Source organism: Aethalodelphis obliquidens, unplaced genomic scaffold (genome assembly GCF_003676395.1).
Source record: "Aethalodelphis obliquidens isolate GAN/ISIS:26980383/991018 unplaced genomic scaffold, ASM367639v1 scaffold13, whole genome shotgun sequence".
Taxonomy (NCBI): domain Eukaryota; kingdom Metazoa; phylum Chordata; class Mammalia; order Artiodactyla; family Delphinidae; genus Aethalodelphis; species Aethalodelphis obliquidens.
This window is the reverse complement of record NW_020837957.1, coordinates 8030858-8051428: the sequence shown is the minus strand read 5'-3', so window position 1 is coordinate 8051428 and position 20571 is coordinate 8030858. Positions and strand designations below refer to the sequence as shown.

At 38.6% G+C, this 20571-nt stretch overlaps 1 protein-coding gene and 1 pseudogene across 1 annotated transcript in view; both read left to right on the top strand.

The window, feature by feature from the left end:
• PTGER3 (prostaglandin E receptor 3) overlaps nt 1-12395 on the top strand; it is a 70556-nt gene extending 58161 nt beyond the window's left edge. The window contains exons 3-4 of the mRNA XM_027114075.1: nt 9561-9652; nt 12168-12395. Coding sequence (XP_026969876.1) covers nt 9561-9652; nt 12168-12171 — 96 coding nt within the window. The 3' untranslated portion in view covers nt 12172-12395. The remainder of the gene's footprint in view (nt 1-9560; nt 9653-12167) is intronic.
• An 800-nt stretch (nt 12396-13195) lies between these two features.
• LOC113624366 (methyltransferase-like protein 9 pseudogene) lies at nt 13196-19126 on the top strand (annotated as a pseudogene).
• The last annotated feature ends 1445 nt before the right edge of the window (nt 19127-20571 follow it).

Genomic DNA, 20571 nt, shown 5'->3' with positions numbered 1-20571 from the left:
TATCTGCCTTGTCAGCTCATTGTTCCTTGACTGGCAAGGCTATGTCTTAGGTTTGTATACCTTGTCCAACTGGGTATTCCTGGGATATGCAGAATCCTTGTACAAAATATGGTAGCCTGTGGATGTGGATACCCCTTCAGTGGGGCTGTGAGCAGAGGAACTTCCCTTATAAGGGTCTGTAGGTGCAGGTGTTATAACGAATGACATGTCCAATGTAGCTGAAATAGCTAATACTTCCTGAGAGCTTACTCCGTGTCAATTTCTGTTTTAAGCACTTCCTATACATTCTCCCTTTTAATCCTACTGATAATATTATGGGGTAGAACTACTGCTGTTCCCATTTAACTGAGGAGGAAACTGATGCCATGCAAATTCAACTAACTTCCTCAAGGTCACACAGCTGATAACTATTGGAACCAGGATTCTAACCAGGTATATTTTAGAATCCATTTTTTTTCGATGCCATAGGCTGAATGTGGGATTTTATGAGGGCTGGGTTATGGCAGACGCTAGAGGCAGAGAAATCACTTAGGGGACTAAAGAAGGTTGCAGTGACACTGTGGGTGGGTAATAAAGGAGGAACTAAGAAAGATGCAGAATGGTTAGGGAAGAAAGGATTTCCCAGATACATTAAAAAAAAAAAACCCAAGAATCACTTGGATTTGGTGATAAGTTGGAATTGGAATTTTGAAATAAATATTCAAGTAAAATGCATTATAAGTGCCCTCCTAATGAAAAAAATCTAGTTGGAAAAGAGATTTAAATTTTCTTAGCAGTGGAAAAATGACTAAATTGGCTCTTGGGAAGTATAGTATCCAAAGATTTTATCGAATGCTGTGGAAGAAACTATTATATTCTTCTTACAGAGAAGTAGTATTCAGTCAAAATTTCCCCACCTCTGGATATTACCCACAAAAGGCTGGCTAGATTTCAGGGTATTGAGAAACTCTCGTATTTCATTTATATAATGTAAGCCAGATTTCTGAAGGGAAAACTCCCCCCCCCCACACTTACTTTGTAGCATGAAATAAAGAAAATTTCGGGGGTGAGGTACAACCTCAGTGTTGATCCAGCTTCTCCAAGTCTCCTGAGAAGCCAGATGTGAGAGCAGGTGTTGCAGGCACTGTAACAGGTATGGCAGAGGGGTGGATAGTATTCCCTGGGAGCCAGAGGCTAGAGCAACCATTGCTCCCTGTAGAGTCTGGGATGCTCCTCCCAGAATGGGATTTTTTTTTTTTTTTTGAATTTTTGAATTTCACTTTATTTTTTTATACAGCAGGTTCTTATTAGTTATCCATTTCATACATATTAGTGTATACATGTCAATCCCAATCTCCCAGTTCATCACACCACTACCATCCCCCTTGGCCACTTTCCCCCCGGCCACTTTCCCTCCTTGGTGTCCATATGTTTGTGCTCTACATCTGTGTCTCAAATTCTGCCCTGTAAACCAGTTCATCTGTACCATTTTTCTAGGTTCCACATATATGCGTTAATATACGATATTTGTTTTTCTCTTTTTGACTTACTTCACTCTGTATGACAGTCTCTAGATCCACTCACGTCTCTACAAATGAGCCAATTTCGTTCCTTTTTATGGCTGAGTAATACAGAATGGGATTTTTAACATTTAGCCTTCCTTCCTGCTTCTGGCTACCAGTTATCAGTCTGTAATTCCTCAAATTGTGTCAAAGTCTTAGACTTCTCTGAGGTGGGAAGCCGTTCTGCCTCCTCAGCTGCTGCCCAGCTTCACCCAATCTTAGTCCCAAAGTGAAGTGCCCATTACTGCCAGCTGCACTTGTGCTTTTCTTTCTTTTTTCTTTCTTTTTTTTTAAATTTACTTATTTATTTAACTTTGGCTGTGTTGGGTCTTCGTTGCTGCACGCGGGCTTTCTCTAGTTGCGGCGAGCGGGGGTTACTCTTCGTTGCGGTGCGCAGGCTTCTCACTGCGGTGGCTTCTCTTGTTGCGGAGCACGGGCTCTAGGCGCGTGGGCCCCAGTAGTTGTGGCACGCGGGCTCTAGAGCGCAGGCGCAGTAGTTGTGGCGCACGGGCTTAGTTGCTCCGCGGCATGTGGGATCTTCCCGGACCAGGGCTCGAGCCCGTGTCCCCAGCATTGGCAGGCCGATTCTTAACCACTGCGCCACCAGGGAAGCCCACTTGTGCTTTTCTGACTCTTGTACATTCAAGCATGTGTCTTTGTTCAAGCTTTCCCCCTCCTCCCTACCAATTCTTTTCACACTTTATACCTCTTGATGAAACCTCAACCCCCAAAATAATTTTATTTCCCTTTCTCTGAATTCTTAGGGTTTCTACAATCTGTACTATTGTGAGGAAACCAGTGTGAATTACATTTAAGGTCTATTCTCTTTAGAACACATTTTAATGTTTTAGAAGGAGAAAAAGGCAGAACGTCTTTAAAAGACTAGGTTAAAACAGAAGCATTGGAAGTCACATAGCCGAGTTTCAGTGTAATATTTTTGGACTGTAAGGCTGTAAAAACCTGAAGATGAAGTTCTACTGAGGAGGAGATTGTCAGACATTAGAGCCTTTATGTAGCCTTAGCTGCTCAGTCTCAGGGAGAGCATGAGGACCATCGTTAGAAAAAAGGCGCTACACCTACCTCTTTCATCTCTCTGAGAAGAGAAAGATGAAGGGAAGGAAAGCTTTGAAGAGTAAGAAGCAAAACTGTTTCTTTTTTTTTTTTTGCGGTACGCGGGCCTCTCACTGTTGTGACCTCTTCCGTTGTGGAGCACAAGCTCCGGACGCGCAGGCTCAGCGGCCATGGCTCACGGGCCCAGCCGCTCCGCGGCATGTGGGATCTTCCCAGTCCGGAGAACGAACCCATGTTTCCTACATCGGCAGGCGGACCCTCAACCACTGCGCCACCAGGGAAGCCCTGTTTCTTCTTCTTGCTAGTGTGGAATAGGAGGACCCAGAGTAGAAGCGATGCCTCACTCCGAGACCAGCAAGTGCATAATGACGGTAGATAAAGCGGTACGCATTTCCTTAGAATGTTGCTGAAGCTTCCATATCTATCTTTATCTCTTATACAGAATAATTAACTGATTTTTTTAAAAATCAGAAAGCACTATTTTTACTGTTAGGTAATGAACTAGGAGCAAAAGGCCTAGTTTCTAGTCCTGGATCTAGGTCTAGACTTGAGCAAGTTACTTAAATTTGTTGACCTTTTATTTATTTTTTTTCATCTATAAAATGGAAACAATATCCACCCACTTGCAGGCACTCTATGTAAAAACACATAGAAACCATTTAAACATTAAACAGTAATTAAGCTGCATTGTGGCAGGCTCCGGTCTAGTCACTGGTAGTGCATCAGTGAACAAAAACAGATAAAAATCTCTGTCCTTGTGGGGTTCACTGACTAGTATAATTGGCCAGGTCACATTTTAGTTTTTCACACTGCTCAGTTATCCACCTCTTTCTTTTTTTATGAAACAAGTGTTTGATGAATAACTGTTATCCTCTGGGGGTGTTTACAAGTGAATCAAATCTATAGATTGATTATGGGGCCTTATGATGGAACAGAAATAAGAAGGCTGAATTCCAGGCAAGACTTTGCTGCAAGCTAGCTAGCTCTATTTTTTAGTTATAAAAAATAACTTTGTCACATATTTGCACTTCAGTATTCTAAAATTATCTATATTTTTTCTCCTGGAGTAGGTCAAATTCTGCCCCTACTGACTTACATTCTTTACTTATTTCTTTGATCGATTAACCCCTTTTAAAAAAAATTATTTATTTTATTTATTTATTTTTGGCTGCGTTGGGTCTTCATCGCTGAGTGCAGGCTTTCTCTAGTTGCAGTGAGCGGGGGCTACTCTTTGTTGCAGTGCGTGGGCTTCTCTTGTTGCGGAGCACGGGCTCTAGGCACACGGGCTTCGGTAGTTGTGGCATATGGGCTCAGAAGTTGCAGCTCACGGGCTTAGTTGCTCTGCAGCATGTGAGATCTTCCCGGACCAGGACTCGAACCCGTGTCCCCTGCATTGGCAGACAGATTCTTAACCACTGCACCACCAGGAAAGTCCCCAATTAACCCCTTTTTATACATCATGAAAATACAACATTTAGTTCAGCCCTCATCAGAACAATTTGTTCATTCCAAATTAATGAAGTTTCATTATACTTGTATAAAAAGAGGACAATCTTGTAAATATTAGATCTTGGTATGCAGCATAGGTGTATCTAGCTCAAGTACTACAATACCAGAGATGATAGTAAATTCCAAAGTTTCCAAGAGACTAGTTTTACTGTCACTGGGATGAAATCCAATTATAGAGGACATGTAGAATGTAGTTAGCATGTATTCTGGAACCAGACTGTCTGCATTTGAATCCAAGCTCTGCCACTTACCTGTGGGTGACCCTAGACAAGTTATTTTACCTTTCTTTTCCTCAGTTTCCTCATCTGTCAAGTGGAGAGAAGATAGTAGTGCAAACTTCAAAGAATAAACACTTGTCAAATGTTTAGAACAGTGTCCGACAAAGGGAAAGAACTTTATAATTTGGGGCTGTCTTTTAGGAGGGAGTTGAAGGGAGAGGAAATAAGAGTAGTGGATATATCATGTAGAGAAGCTGGTGGTAAAGGGAGCGAGAGATTGGACCACACTTACAGAAAGGGGAAGGAACAAGCATTCAAGAACAGGTGTTTGTGTGTATTTTATTTCCCAAGATAAGGGAAGCCTATGACTTTTGAAGGCAGTGGAATAGAGCCAGTGAACAGAAAGTTGGAAGAGGGAGGGTTAGCTATAGGTGCAGGGTGATCTATAACAAGGACACAGGTAGTTAGAGATGATGGAAGGTAAGTAATCATCAAATAGGTTTCTCTGTGTTCCTCAGGAATTCAGCTAGCCTTTATAATATATTACACATCTGGCATTGAAATTCTGAAGACAATAGATCAGACCATACACCTCAGCTGTTCAGGGTCAAACAGTGGATGGGGAGAAATTAGTGAGATGATGCGAAGTAAACAGAGAGAACTTTAGCAACAGGCTGAAGAGTAGTCTGAACTCTGTGGTGCAGCTGGGTCATTCTGAAAGGAACCTCACAGACAGACTAATGCAGGGTTCACTAGACAGAGGCAGGGTGGCTCCAGGAACACAGGCATACGGCACCCTCAGCCAAACCACTAACAGCCAGGGTCCACCCACAAGCCATGGCAGCAGACCCAACAACTGGGTTGTGCTCCGGTGACTGGAGTGGCCACTCATACATCAATCTTTTTATCACAATTGCCAAGGGAAAATAATTTGGTCCAAGAGTCAAATTCAAAGTGAAGATAACACACACACACACACACACACACACACACACACAGATAGTCTTTGCTATCTTAACAGGAATCTTTAAAAATACCCTGTAATAAGGCTGAGTAAATAAAGCTGCTTTAACTGAAAATTTTTGGGTTCTCATATCCAGAGAGAGGACCAGCTATGCTAGCAGCTTGGGTATTATACATATTCGGTAATTTGGGAAGAAGACACAAAGCTATAAGCTTAGCTAAAACAAGAGGAAGAGGACTTATTTTGAGCTGGACAGTATCTTCATGGTGGTAAGAACTAAGATGTCTAAAAGAGGCCCATTAGCACCTGTAAATCCTACACTCTCAGGAAAGACTCATACTTTGATGTGGATGAAATTCAGTGTCTTAAAAGGGTAAAGCATTAAATGGATTAAACATAAAAGAGTTTGGCATTGCCTGACATGAATATTTCTACCTTTTCTTCCTTCCACCCAAGGTAATTCCCTTTTAAGTATTGCTTCTCAATATAGATTAAGAAGTTTTATTGCTAGCTAAAGGGAGTCCAGGCATCAGTAGCAGGAGTGAAGAAAATTATTTTCAACAGGACACCCCGCTGAACAGAGCTCCCCAGTTTACACACATGGGCAGTCTCCTCCACTACCAGCTAAACTTAACTTGCCAAATATTTGCTTGGAGTGTATCCCACATGACTGGATCCCTACGCAGAACCTGTCGGACCCCGTACACCAGTTCTATACCCAACCCCAGCTTCTGCTTGTTTTGCTGTTAACTGTTCACACCAGTACCTTCAGAGGCTCACCTACAGGCAGAACCAGCATAACCTATGAGTTTTACTCCTCCCCAAAGCAGCAATGACTTATAGGTATGGGAGTAGGAAAGCCCAGACCCTTTGTCTAGAGATGGGATAAAGGCTGAAGTGTAGTTTACACTCCAGAGTTTCCCAAAGCTTCAGACTGAGACTGGAATTACCTAAAATCTCACCACATCATGGCTTCTTCTCCTTCTCTGTCCTACTTTCCCACTCCCTTACTGTTTCTCCTGGGAGTACATCCTTAATAAGTCACTTGCCTACAAGCCCTTGGCTCAGGCTCTGCTTCTGGGAATGCTCAGCACAAGACAGTCCTTACTTATTATTCATTGATTCATTCAAAAAAGTGCACTGAGTGTCTAAGTGCTTTCATCCCAGTCCAGTGAATTAGAGAGATATATAGTTAGGTGAAATGTAACCATGGATATTCTCAAGTATTATATGGGACATACAGAGACTACACATTTCTAGAGTCAAAAGAAACTTAAAATATGAACATATCATCATGCCTGATAAGGTGATTTCTACCTAGTAGGTTCTTATGTGTGCCAAAAGATTTGCTTAGTCCTTGGCCTCATAATGTTGACCACTGAGGAGATCCAATCATTTCTTAGAATGCTGTATTACTCACAAACATTTATTGGGCTCCTGCTATGAATCAGAAAGTGAGAAATCGACACACTCATAAGTATTGGGTTTGCCAAAAAGTTTGTTCAGGTTTTTCTGTGAGATGTTAAGGAAAAACCCAAACGAACGTTTTGGCCAATTCAGTACAATATAATGAGATAATTACATCTTGAATAATGTATACAATGCCATGGTAATATGATAGAAGGAAAGATACTTTTCCGAGAAAACAAAAGACTGGATCTTGGAGGAAAAGTACAATTGATTCTGGACAGAAGTAGAGAGAGGCATTTTAGAAAGGGAATAGCAAACTCCAGAGTAATTAGGTGTAAAAGAGCATTGGCAGGTTTCTGGAAGTGTGAGTAGTTTACGGGATTGAATCAAGGGTCACACGAAGAGGAGAAGCAGGAGATAAACCCAGAAGTGGAGGTTGGAACCACTCAGTGGTACACCTTAGGTACTTCAGAACTTTATCCTGTAGCAGTGGGGAACCTTCAAAGATGTTTAGGATTTGCCAAGGTTTGCCTTGGAAACAATACAAAGGATGTGTTAGAGAAAAGAAAGACTCCAGTCAGAAACACTAGTTAGTTAGAAGGCTGTTATTAGGTTAAATCAGGTATAATTTCCAATATACAACCATTTTTGATCCAACAAAAATGTGAATTTCATATAGTTCAGATTGATACACTGGACAAGAAGAATGAGGGTGAGAATCTGAACAATGACGTGAAGACTGGAGAGAAGGAGTGAAATAAAACAGACACACAGGAAAGAAAATTGGCATGAAATGCAGGGGCAGAGTTATCTGCAGAATTAGGTGTGACCGTGAAGCAAAATTTTGTAATGTGAATGACAGAGTGAATCACGGAGAATGTCCATAAGGGAGATGGGTTCCACCAGGGGAGTGGATTAGGGAGTGGAACAGGGCATAATACCATGCTTCAGAACTCACGGCTCTTCACCTATTACCTTGCAGCGCCTCATTTCTCTTTAGTTCCTTCTTTTCCTGCTACTTGACATTAGACAGGCATATGATACCCAAATGCCTACTGTTATATTTGCTCTTAAAGTTGGGCCAACAAATAATGCAATCCCAAGTGTATTTACTTAGTTAAAGCAGTCCTCTAAATGAGAACCTAAGCAGCATGACAGCAGGAAGAGAAACTTAGCGGTCCTCTAGTGAAGGGACCCAACCTAACCAGATTGCTCTTTAACATATGAAGGGTCTTCTCATACATAGGCACACAGGCGATTCTGAAAATCTCAGAGAATGAAGAGGAAAATCTGTTTTGTTTTTCTTTTCTATTTTGACCTCTACTCTGACCATTCTTCCAGATCCACAATGTTTCTATAAAAAGTGTCCCTGAACATCTTGTGTTTGCTCTGAAATAGATATTGGCCAAATTATATTTTTTTGTTGCAATGAAGACATGTCATTTTATTGTCCTTCAAGTAACACTGCCTTCCTAAAATAAAAAAAATGTTTATTTGTTTAACACAGTCAAGAACTGGAGAACCACATGTCTGTCTGGACATTTTATATAATGTCACACCACTTGGGTTGGACATGCTATTTAAGATGATCTTAACTATACTCTTGAGAACAAAAGGACTCTAGCAATCTGATAAAAAAGACTGACTAAGGATACATTGAATTCAATTTCTTTTTGTTCTTTCTTGTAACAATTTCTTATAAGGATTTCATTTCATTTTGCTAGTTGTTGTAAGAGAATTACTAAGAAATGTATAAAAAGGAAAATTTTTCAGGTATATTTTCTTTTTATGTATTTCAACTTTGTCGAAATGTGTATATTTCAATATTTTATTGCATCGAATGAATTTAAGCGATTATTTGTAGAATGCTGTTGAGGGATGGGCCTCAGGACAAATTATGCAGCATTGTTCATTCAGACCACAAATACTTACAGACGGTCACCTATGTGCTAGGCACTGTGGTAGCTGTTGGAGATGCAGTGATAAGCTAAACCAGGCATGGTTTCTGTTCTCAGGAAGCTTGTAACCTAGAGATAATAACTCGTGTTAAACAAATAATCACACAAGTAACTAGTCGTTACAAACTACAATGAATTCTTGAAAAGAAAATAGTGGGTCACACAGTGGGAGACCAGTCCTGGTCAACGGGGTATTCTCTGAGGAAGTGATTTTCCAAGTTAAGACCTGAAGGACAAGTAGTAGTCAGCCAGGTGATGAGGGAATGGAAGAGCACTCTGGGTAGGGGAAGCTTCAAGTGCAAAGGCCCTGAGGTAGGCAGGAGGATGACCCTGTTTGTGATGTTCCTGGACGGCTAGAGTGGCCTGAGCACACGGTAGCAAAAGGTTCAAAACAAAGCTGGAGTTGCAGCTGGAGGCTAGATCAAGCAGATAATGTTAAGAATTTTGATCTGTACCCTAAGAGCAACAGGAAGCCACTGAAAGCTGGAGAATGGTAGAATTAGATTTACGTATAAAGATCATTTGAAGTCAGTGAGCTTTCATTCAGCATTTAACAAATGCTGTGATAAATGTTCTAGGGCTCCTGAAGTCATATTAGACCCGATTTCTGCTCTCAAGTGTGGTGTGCTCTCTGGTGTGCTCTCTGGTGTGCTCTCTGGTGTGTCAGTGTGGGAAGAAATAGAGTGTGGGTCAAAGCACAGAGGCAGGAATGAGACAGTCTCGGGGAGATGATATCTAAAACATCTTTGTTTTACTCGGTCATAACCGATGGGCATTGATGTATGGATTGGGGCTCTGCTGTTTTTTTTAAAATGTTCAGGGAAGTGTCATCTGATGAAAGGAGTCATAATCAATAATTCGTCCACTGAAACCCTCTGTCTGTTCACAGATCAGGCACCACACAAACAACTATGCATCCAGCTCCACCTCTTTACCCCACCAGTGCTCCTCAACCTTGATGTGGAGTGACAACTTGGAAAGGTGAGATGTAGAAGCGGTCTGGATCTACAGCTTAGCCTTCCCCCATCTCTCTGTTCTGATCCGAGTTCATGTTACAAAGGCAGAATACCTCTAAGAATTAAAATGCAAGCTAAGCACACACATCTGATTAAGGAGGACTAGATTCCCCAGAGGAGCTACTGTTGTTTTTTACAACTTCACTTACATTTCCTCCAATTAAGCTTTCTGAGACTGGCTCCAGGCTGCTCTTGGAACTGACCAACTCTCATGTAGTGAAAGAGCCTGCACATCACTTTTCATAGTAAGAACAGTCTCCAGGAGTATTTCTTAAATTTTTTAAAAATTGAAGTATAGGTGATTTACAATGTCATGTTATTTTCAGGTCTACAGCACAGAAATTCAGTTATACATACATATAATATATATATATATATAAAAATATATATATATAATATATATATATATATATATATTATTTTTCAAATTCTTTTCCCTTATAGGTTATTACAAAATACTGAGTATAGTTCCCTGTGCTATACAGTAGGTCCTTATTGGTTACCTATTTTGTACGTAGTATTGTGTACATGTTAATCCCATCCTTCCAGGAGTATTTTAAAGCTAAGTGACCCCTGTTTTGCTTAGGCACCAGAACTCAGCATGTTCACCATGTGTTTAGCACACTCTTACTTGCTCTTTCGATTATATCTGTTTTGTATAAAACGTATATTTCAATGAATGCACATTGCAGAAAGCAGAACATAATGCCAAATGTGATGCACGTTTGGCAGACTAAATTTCGAGCATTAATTTCCTCCCTCAAACATTTCCTTTCAATATTTTTGTTACTGACTGTAGGGTTAACTGAATGAATAGTCTTCTGTGTATCATTGCATTGTGTGATCTTTTTTGTTTTAATGAGAGCATGTAAAAAGTTTTAATTTATTTTCAAAGATAGCACATGTCTTTTCAAATAAGTTGAACCCTTCATTTTTAATGGAAAGTCAGCATGTTCGTTTTATTTCATTCCCTGGGTGCAGCTGGGTACAATAGCTCCTCTACTCAATATAAGTTGTTATAACGGATGTGGACATTCAAGCAGCTCAATTTCTTTGACCATTTGTTCTCCCATAGTGGCAGTAACTGAGAGATAATCACTTCTGTTCTTCAGGGCAAGATCTAAATGTGTTTTTCAATAAATACTGTGCAACAATGCCCAAAGGATAAGAATAAGCTGGTTGCTTCTGGAACATACCTCAAAAATCACAAGGCCAATAAAGTTTTTACTCAACTCACTTTTACGATCTTATATCCTTCCCCTGGATATCTGCCTGTAATATACATATTACAGGCACTGTTTTGCTATGAACACAGATCCCTTGGAAAACAAAAGAAGGGAAAAGAAAGGAGATACCCAGCTCCCATCTCATTATTGGTAGGTTCATGCTAATTCCACCTTTAATTTTTTAAAGTAAATCTTATCGTACTTCCTCTCATTATATAAATAAGCCAGGCTCTCTATAGGAACTTTGGAAAATAAAGAAAATTAGAAAGAAAGGCAACTTACTAAACTTTACTTCCACTACTCAAGAAAAACCCACCATCATTTTAGTGTATTTCTCTCTTCATTTTCCCCTACACTTTCCTTGATTTAGTTTTACATACTTATGATAATATATACTCATTATTGTGTCTTGTTTTTTTACTTCATTTAACATAAAATAAGCATTCCTCAGATTATTTACAAATTATTTTTAAACTAACTTTAATATTTATGTAATAGCCTATTAAAAGAATATACTATAGTTTACTTAATCATTATGTATGTTCAAATTTGGCACCATGACAAATAGAGTTGTATCTATTACCCAAAGACTGAAATGCAGAATTAAAAAAAAATTTGTGATTGTTTTTACCAAAAGTATACTTTAAGGAATAAATAATATATAAATATTTAATATTCTTGAAAGATGCCTATAGTCTGTCTGCTTTCAAAAAGAATTACTAGAGATTTAAAATTTCTTCAGCAATGTGTGAGAGTTTCTACTTTGCTTTTATTCTAACCAGCACTGTATGTTATCTTAAAACACACAAACAATACTTTGTTGGTTTGATAGGAGAAAAATTGTATTTCATGGCTCTTTTAATCAGTACTCTTCTTGATGTTTTTAGAGTGTGGTTATATACTGATTAGGGCTTGTTTTCAAGGCAAGATTATTTGACCATTCAATGTTTATACAATTGATATAGTTTTATAATTTGATTATTCTTCTGGATTACAATCTTGGAAACCAGAAAAATTGCTCAGAATGAAAGCATACACTTAGTGTAATTAAATGAGCCGGAGGCTTACATGATCCCAAATCCAGAATTATTTAAATTGCTTTTATTTACAAAACACAGATGTAATTACTTCAAACAAGAATGTTTTGATGTCTAGGACATTATATTTCACACTTACATCTTAGTCCTCACACCATACAAAAACAAAAGTATTCCTATCCATGCTTACTATATCTTTTTCTCTTTATTCTAACAGATAATGAAAGAACGGAGTTGGATTTTTTATTGCAATTCCTGCTTCCCTGAGTTTGTGTATTTCTTCCTACTTGAGAAGGAGAATTTTATATTTTGATTTGGATTTTTTCTTCTTTTTCATCTTTTAAAAAATTTTAATGTTTTTTTCTTGTCAGTAATATCCACTGAGACCAAGTTTATTACTGTAATATGTGTCTTTGAGTATTAAAAATTGGTTTCTGGGACTGGATTTTGGGTATATATTTAAGAAGCTGGGCACAATTGCACAGGTGGTGACTGATGAAAAAATGAGAAAAAGAAAACCCCATCCTTCATGAGTTTTACCCCAACTTCAAACCCTTATGTGAATCTCAACTGATGTGGATATCTTTACATTTTATGGTAGTTTTGATTTTACAATATGAGTTTGTAAAATCAGTAAAAGATTTTGTCAGTGAAAAGTCAACTTACTGAGAGCAAGAATTCAATTAATAAGACATAAACTTCACGAGATAGAAAAAGATGCCAAATGAAGGCAGGAGGGTACCATGACCAAAGATATTTATGCAAAATGTGTGATTAATGTTTTGGATATGTGTTCTTCTGGGCTAAGCTGGGAACTAAAAGTCCTTAAGTCTGTATTCTGGTTATATGTCATTTAGTAATTCAGGAATCAGCATAATTGTTATTTCTCTGTCTTTGAAGACTGAAAGGTGTGATGCAACGAAGAGCTGTCTTGAAATGTCATAGAAAATAATAATGAAACTAAGGGGTGAACTGTTGAGTTGGAGCATTAAAAAATCCAGGTGCAGCCTCTGATCCACCACTATCAATTCAGCATTTCTTACAATTTCTTCTTGGGTGGCATACAAAAGACAAAATTAATAAATGACATAGTTATCAACTATCAAGTTTTGTTACTTTTTTTTTTTTCGGTACGCAGGCCTCTCCCGCTGCGGAGCACAGGCTCCGGACGCGCAGGCTCAGCAGCCATGGCTCACGGGCCCAGCCGCTCCGCGGCATGTGGGATCTTCCCAGACCGGGGCACGAACCCGTGTTCCCTGCATCGGCAGGCGGACTCTCAACCACTGAGCCACCAGGGAAGCCCAAGTTACGTTACTTTTTTATGAAATAAAAGGGTCTAGTTTGTCTGAAATAAGAAATTCTGTGAACTTTAAAAAAATACTTTGAGTCATCTACTATCTCTCAGCTAATGTACACTTACCTGCTCATAAATTCAACCAACATTTCTTTCTCTTGTCTTTCTTTCCCACTCCTTTCCTCCTTCTTTTCCCTCACCCCATTCACTTAATTCAACACATATTTATTGAGTGTCCCTTCTTTAGGCACCTAAGGGCCATGCTGTCACCTACGAGGATATCTTAGAAAGAGATGATAATATGGTATCAGTAGTTTTGCAATAGGAGCCTATACTGTGACTCTATTGTCAGTTCTGTCAATGAGATGAAACCAAAATAGTTGAATCATTCCTTCTGGCTAGTTGAACCAGTGTGAATTAGCTTCAAACTACAATTATTTTCATTAAATATGTATTGAAATTCAAGCACCATGTAACTGGCACGAAACTGATGCTGTACACAATCCCTTTATTCAGGTTTAAATTCAACATACTTTATTGAGCAAGTAGAATTTACAGACCATCAGTAGGAATATCCATACTCCTGTTACCTATCTGTCCATCATCTAGCTATGTGGTTGTCTAGCTGTCATCTATTTACTATTTTATTTTTACAAAAGAGGGTAAGGTTTACAGAGGGCTTGCCCAATGTCACTTAGCTAACATAAGTAGGAATTCAGATCCAAGTTTAAGTTTTTTGATTCCAGGTTTACTGTTCTCCCTACAGCACAGTGGGATGTGAGACTTATTACAATGATATTCCATTTATAAGACAATGTGATCTAGTAATAAAAGCATGGGTTTTGGAATCAAACTTGGATTTAAATCTGGCTGTGCCACTCATTAACTCTGTGAACTTGAGAAAGTTAATTAATTTCATTGAGTCTCAATGAATTAAACTGTAAACTAAAGACAATAATACTTACCTGTGGGGTTATTGTGAAAAGGTACGTAAAGTGAGTGTAACACAATAGGTACTCAATAAGTAACTCAGTAATTAACTGTGATTAATTCTTTATCTAGACTTACCTCCAACTGTATAATATGAGTTCTCACTTTCAACTATAAACTGGCTTCCTGACTGTAGTTTGAAATGTCATGGACAGAATCAACGTTATGTAACAACAGATCCCTGGATGCTATTCTTCTTGATTCTAACATCTCATGGTTATTTTTGCCCACACAAAACCTACTCATCTCCCACATGTTCGAATCTCACCTTGTCCTTAGGCCTTGGACAATTTAAGTACAGAAGCCCCTCCTTATCTGTGATTTCAGTTACCAGTGGTCAAGCGCAACCCGAAAATATTAAGTGGAAAATTCCAGAAAAAAACAATTCATAAGTGTTAAATTGCATGTCATTCTGAGTAGGCGTGATGAAATCTCCTAGGGTTCCGTTCTGTCTTACCTGGGATGTGAATCATTACTTTGCCCCCTGTATCCCACTCATTAGTCACATGGTAGCCCACTCAGTTATCAGATCCACTGTTGAGGTTTTGCAGTGCCTGGGTTCAAGCACTTAATATGCTTTTTACTTAATAATGGCCCCAGGGAATTCCCTGGTGCTCCAGTGGTTAGGACTCCGCGCTTTCTGCCACCAGCCTGGGGTTCAATCCCTGGTCAGGTATCTAAGATCCCCCAAGCTGTGAGGTGTGGCCAAAAATAATAATAACAATAATAATAATAGCCCCAAAGCCCAAGAGTAGTGATGCTTAGTCATTCGGATATGCCAAAGAGAAATTGTAAAGTGCTTCTTTAAGTGTAAGATGTTTCCTTTAAGTGAAAGTTCTCAATTTAATAAGGAAAGAAAAAAAAATATGCTGAGGTTGCTAAAATCTACATAAGAAGAACTCTTCTATTCTTGAAATTGTGAAGAAGGAAAAAAAGCTAGTACAATAACGATTGGTTATTATCGTTAATCTCTTACTGTACCTAATTTATAAATTAAACTTTAAAAGAGGTACTTAGGTATAGGAAAAAACATACTATATATAGGATGCAGTACTATCTGTGGTTTCAGTCATCCACTAGGGTCTTGGAATGTATTCCCTGAAAATAAGGGAGGACTACTATGTTTTTGTTATCTGCTTACTTCTCTCCCCAGCTCTGAAGTTATATAGTGCTCATTTCGATAATTACTGTATTATTCCTTAAATATTTTCATTATGCCTGTCTTTTTTCCCTTGACAAAATTCTATTTCATGGTTGACAGACACATTTCTTATATTTTCTTCATGGGTCTCATAGCTCTAGTACAACAGTATTTGACACCACAAAAAATGGGCTGTATAGACCTGGTTCCTGACTACATATAGACCTATGACTTTTGCATTGGAAGAAATAAACTCCTGCCTACTTCTAACAACATTCTATTGCAGAGCCAGTGATTTCATTCAGCACCACTGCAACCCAGTGTGAAACAAAATTAAAAAAAGCAAAAAAAAATCCAGCTATGCTGTTCCCAAACGAGGTTGGGACAGGGTAATGTGAAGAGGCATGCCAAGCCATGCTGAGATCTCAGAGCCAGGGCAAGGAAAGGAAACAGGGAATATTAGAGTTAGAAGACTGAGCTTCCATCAGAAGTTATATTTATCCAAATTCTCCCAAGGAAGGAGGAGTTAAAGTCATTATCTTTTGTATGTAAATGTGTATACGTATCTTATAAGGGGACCTTGGTCCACGAAATATATGAAAATTCAGACAGTGTTGAATTGGTCTACATTTTTAGTGTCTACAAGAACGACTTTTAAAAGTTAAATAAATAATGAAAACTAGGTTATAAGGAAACCATATAAGCTACTTAAGAGAACAAAATTTTTTTTCAACATCTTCAGTAGTTGGAAGCACATTTAAAAGAAGTCTATTGTTAAGATAATTGTAATTATTCAGACACCTTAAGGATCTGAATAAAATATACCTTGCTTGATATGCTTTTAATTAATTACTATGAATACTTAAATGTTTAACAGCTGCCTTAAAAAATATTTGTACTTATGTGTTTCATTAATCCAGGCTTTTACTAAATATTTTAATTCAAAATATGCCTAGGCTTACCCCATGGATTAAAATGTTTCTCTCTTTATTCATGTTCTAAGACTTTATTTTATTGTCATTATCTGAAATGCTTTTTTATATAAAAATAATTTGTACAATATGCATTTTTAAGAGCTTTTGTAGTTTTTTTTTTTTTTTTTTTAATACTCAACCATATTGTAAGCCCCTTGTGAGCAGGACCTCTGCTTTTGTACCTACAGAGCCTAGCACTGTGGTAAGCACAGAGAAATTGCTCAATAAAAATTTGATGGCAAGTCTAAGTGGCCAGACTGCAATCTGAGTGATGCTTAAGACACTAGGTATGCACAATATGGGGAAAGGTAGCATTTAGTTGATAGTTGATTCTTTATTTACTTTTCCTCTTTGATGTGCTGTTTTGGTCAGTCTTTAAATCTGAGTGGTGCAGAGAGTCTTCTTTAGACTTCTTGAAGAAAACAACTGCAAATATTTGTTGAATATGGGGTGATTGCTGTTAGAAAAAAAATAAGTGAGATAGAAACTACATATAAAACTAACTTGTCTTTTGGTTAGCTAAGTTATTTCTTACATTGGTATATGAGCTGAATTTTACTACACTTAGAAGTAAATGAAGGTATTGCTGAAGATATATAGGCTGTGGAATAAAATGAACATAATTTGCACATATGAGGGCAGTAGAAAATTTTCATTTTATTACTTTTTTGAGCAAAGTATAGTGTTTTCCTTTTCGAAATAAGTATACCAGAGCCATAGTAAATGAATAAGAGTCATTAGCTGATTTCTTAAAGAAAGTTAGTGGTTGCTGATCATGTTTTTTTATCAGTGTATTTAACTTATAATTGAAATATTAAATCTTTTTAAATGCTTTGGAAATAGACAAGAAGTACTTATTCAGAATTACTTAGAGAAAATAATAAAGAATAAAATTGCAGGTATACATAGAAAACATGAGAACTTAAGTAATAAGCACTAAAATACTATGGCACAGGAAGGGAAGAAGAGATTATACACTAAAAAACCACAATGCCATGTAAAATACAGGGTTAAACCAAACAGAGACTACCAATAGAAATTCAGGATTAAAACAAAGGGATGTAAATTTGTTATAAAACTAGACAAAGTATGATTTAGTAATAAGTGCTCCATAACTACTTGCTGATTGTTGTGGTGGTGGGAGAGGCTCCTGCTTCTTCTGGTAAAGAAATAGATGTTCGGGCCTCGTCCCTGAACGGGCTGGATGGGCGAGTTGGGCGCAATGGCTCGATCCTGGGTGGCGGCGGCGGCGGCTGGAGGCGGTGGCGCGTCCTCCTCCTTGCCGCGGCGCCGGCGGTGATCCGAGCGAGTGGCCGCGGCCCCCGATGAGACTGCTCGCGGGCTGGCTGTGTCTGAGCCTGGCGTCCGTGTGGCTGGCGCAGAGGATGTGGACCCTGCGGAGCCCGCTCACTCGCTCCCTGTACGTGAACATGACGAGCGGCCCCGGCGGGCCGGCGGCGGCCGCCGCGAGCGGCGGGAAGGAGAACCACCAGTAGTATGCGTGCAACAGAGAGAAATTATGTGAATCACTCCAGGCTGTCTTTGTTCAGAGTTACCTTGATCAAGCAACACAGATCTTCATAAACAACAGCACTGAGAAACCGGGCTGGCCATTTATCCAATTATATCACTCTTTTGTGTCATCTGTTTTTAGCCTGTTTATGTCTAGAACATCTATCAATGGGTTGCTAGGAAGAGGCTCAATGTTTGTCTTTTCACCAGATCAGTTTCAGAGACTGCTTAAAATTAATCCAGACTGGAAAACGCATAGACTTCTTGATTGAGGTGCTGGAGATGGAGAAGTCACAAAAATAATGAGCCCTCATTTTGAAGAAATTTACGCCACTGAGCTGTCTGAAACTATGATATGGCAGCTTCAGAAGAAGAAATACAGAGTACTTGGTATAAATGAATGGCAGAATACAGGGTTCCAGTATAATGTCATCAGCTGCTTGAATTTGCTGGACCGCTGTGATCAGCCCCTGACTTTGCTAAAAGATATCAGAAGTGTCTTGGAGCCAACTAGAGGCAGGGTCATCCTTGCTCTGGTCTTACCTTTTCGTCCCTATGTGGAAAATGGTGGCAAGTGAGATAAACCATCAGAAATTTTGGAAATCAAGGGACAGAACTGAGAAGAACAAGTGAATAGTCTGCCTGAAGTTTTCAGAAAAGCTGGTTTTGTTATCAAAGCTTTCACTAGACTGCCATACCTGTGTGAAGGTGACATGTATAATGACTACTATGTTCTGGATGATGCTGTCTTTGTTCTCAAACCAGTATAAACATGTGGAGGTTGAAGTCTTCAGAGTCCACCCCAAGAATGTATGCTCCGGAAGAGGGTCTGTGTTCTCAATTATGTGAAGGGAGGACCTTTGGGGACTGCCATTCTAAATATCATGTAGGAATTTTAAAAGCCAAAATACTAATTATTTCTTTGTAGTGTGTAAAAGGAATGTTTTTAAAAATCAAAAACCCAACTCTTTGAGGATTTTTATAAACTCTTTACTCGGTAATGCAGGTCACACTCCGATTATGGAAGATATTTTTTGTACTTAATTGCAGTAGGGACTCATTCCCAGGCAAAGCAATAGTCATGACTTCACATGAAATCAATAAATATGGATTGTTTTTAATAAAATGAAGACTGGCAATAAAGCTGTCCATCCAGTTGCAAATATTGGTTATAGGATATAGCCACTGATACTCTTTCATGTTTAGAATTTCTATCATTATTCAAGAAAATGTTTTTAATCATGCTAATAAACTTTTTTGGAGATAAAAAAAAAGAAATAGATGTTCAAGCAAAATTAAGTAAATGTCATACTAAGAGAATTTGGAGGGAATAGGGAAAACAGTAATATTTCTAAATATGACTTCTATTAATCCTACCAGTATTTCTCAATTCTCTACATTATCACTGCCATGTTTTAAATCTATGCCTCCATCATTTCCCATCTGAATTATCCCAGTAACCCATGTCCTGATTCTGGTCTTGGGCCCTTTAATCATCCTCCATATCTGCTGTCAGAGTAATATTTTGTTAATAAAATGAAAATCTGTTTATGCTATTTTCCTTCACAACATCTTTAATCTTTTCCTATAACCTTAGGGATAAAGTTAAAACAACCTAACTTAGTCTATGGGGCTTTCTACAATCTAGTCTCTGCTGAGCCTCTGGTCTCCTCTTCCACATCCACCTTGTTTTCCAGCAATGCCAAACTGCTGTCCAACCCTTTTGTACTTTCCTCATAATGTACCTTCTCGGCTGGATACTCCCTTCTCCTCTTCTGTACATGATTAATCCTAACTCATCTTCCATGAGTTTCAACTCAAGTACCACTTCTATCAGGAAACCTTCTTCTTGATAAAACGTCCATCTGTGTTGTAATTTGTTGGTGTATTTGCCCATCTTCTCTGCTAGCCAAGGCAGGGATATGTTTTTCATCCCTGAGTCTGGTGTATGGCATAGAACTGGTATTCAATAAGTCCTTGCTGGTGAAAAAAAAGAACAGAAAGAAGATGTGAAACAATCAGCAATGAGACTTTGAGCAAAAGCAAAAGTTCAAGATAAATCAAAGTCCAAACTGTCTTTATGTTACTTAAAGCAGGTAATTAGCCACACTTTCTGAATAACCATCCAATTGTTGACTTTCCAGTCACAGAACTAGGTTTGTATTTACACTTGAAGTTGGCAGAGATTCTGTGGAAGTAACTGACAAAACTGAGAGAGTGCCACAACCTTATCTCACTCGACTGCAGTTTAGATGCAATCTCAGAAACTCAAGAAAAAAATAACAAATTGAAATATTGCTCTCCAACTTGATCCTGAATTTCTTCAAAGGCAGAATACTGTAGTCTTGCAGAGACAGCTCAGGCTTTGAAGTTGTATAGTTGGCCTTGAATCCTGACTGACACTAGCTAGTCATGTGACCTTGAAGATTCTATATTTAATCTCATTTAGCCCCAGTTTCTTTGTTTGTAAAAGAGTAGCAAACACATTTTAGGGTTGCTGAAAAGATTAGATATGATATGTTTGAGGCCACTATTCTTAAGATCACTTTAAATCCCCAGAGGTAAAAGATGGTCCAAAGAAAGCCATTTACAGGATGCCTCACTTTTGAGTAAGTGGCTGCAATTTGGATTTGAGGAATTATATGTGTACCAAAGCAGCACATAGGCATAGTTGGGCCCCAATCAATTTTACTACAAGCTCTTTGCAAAT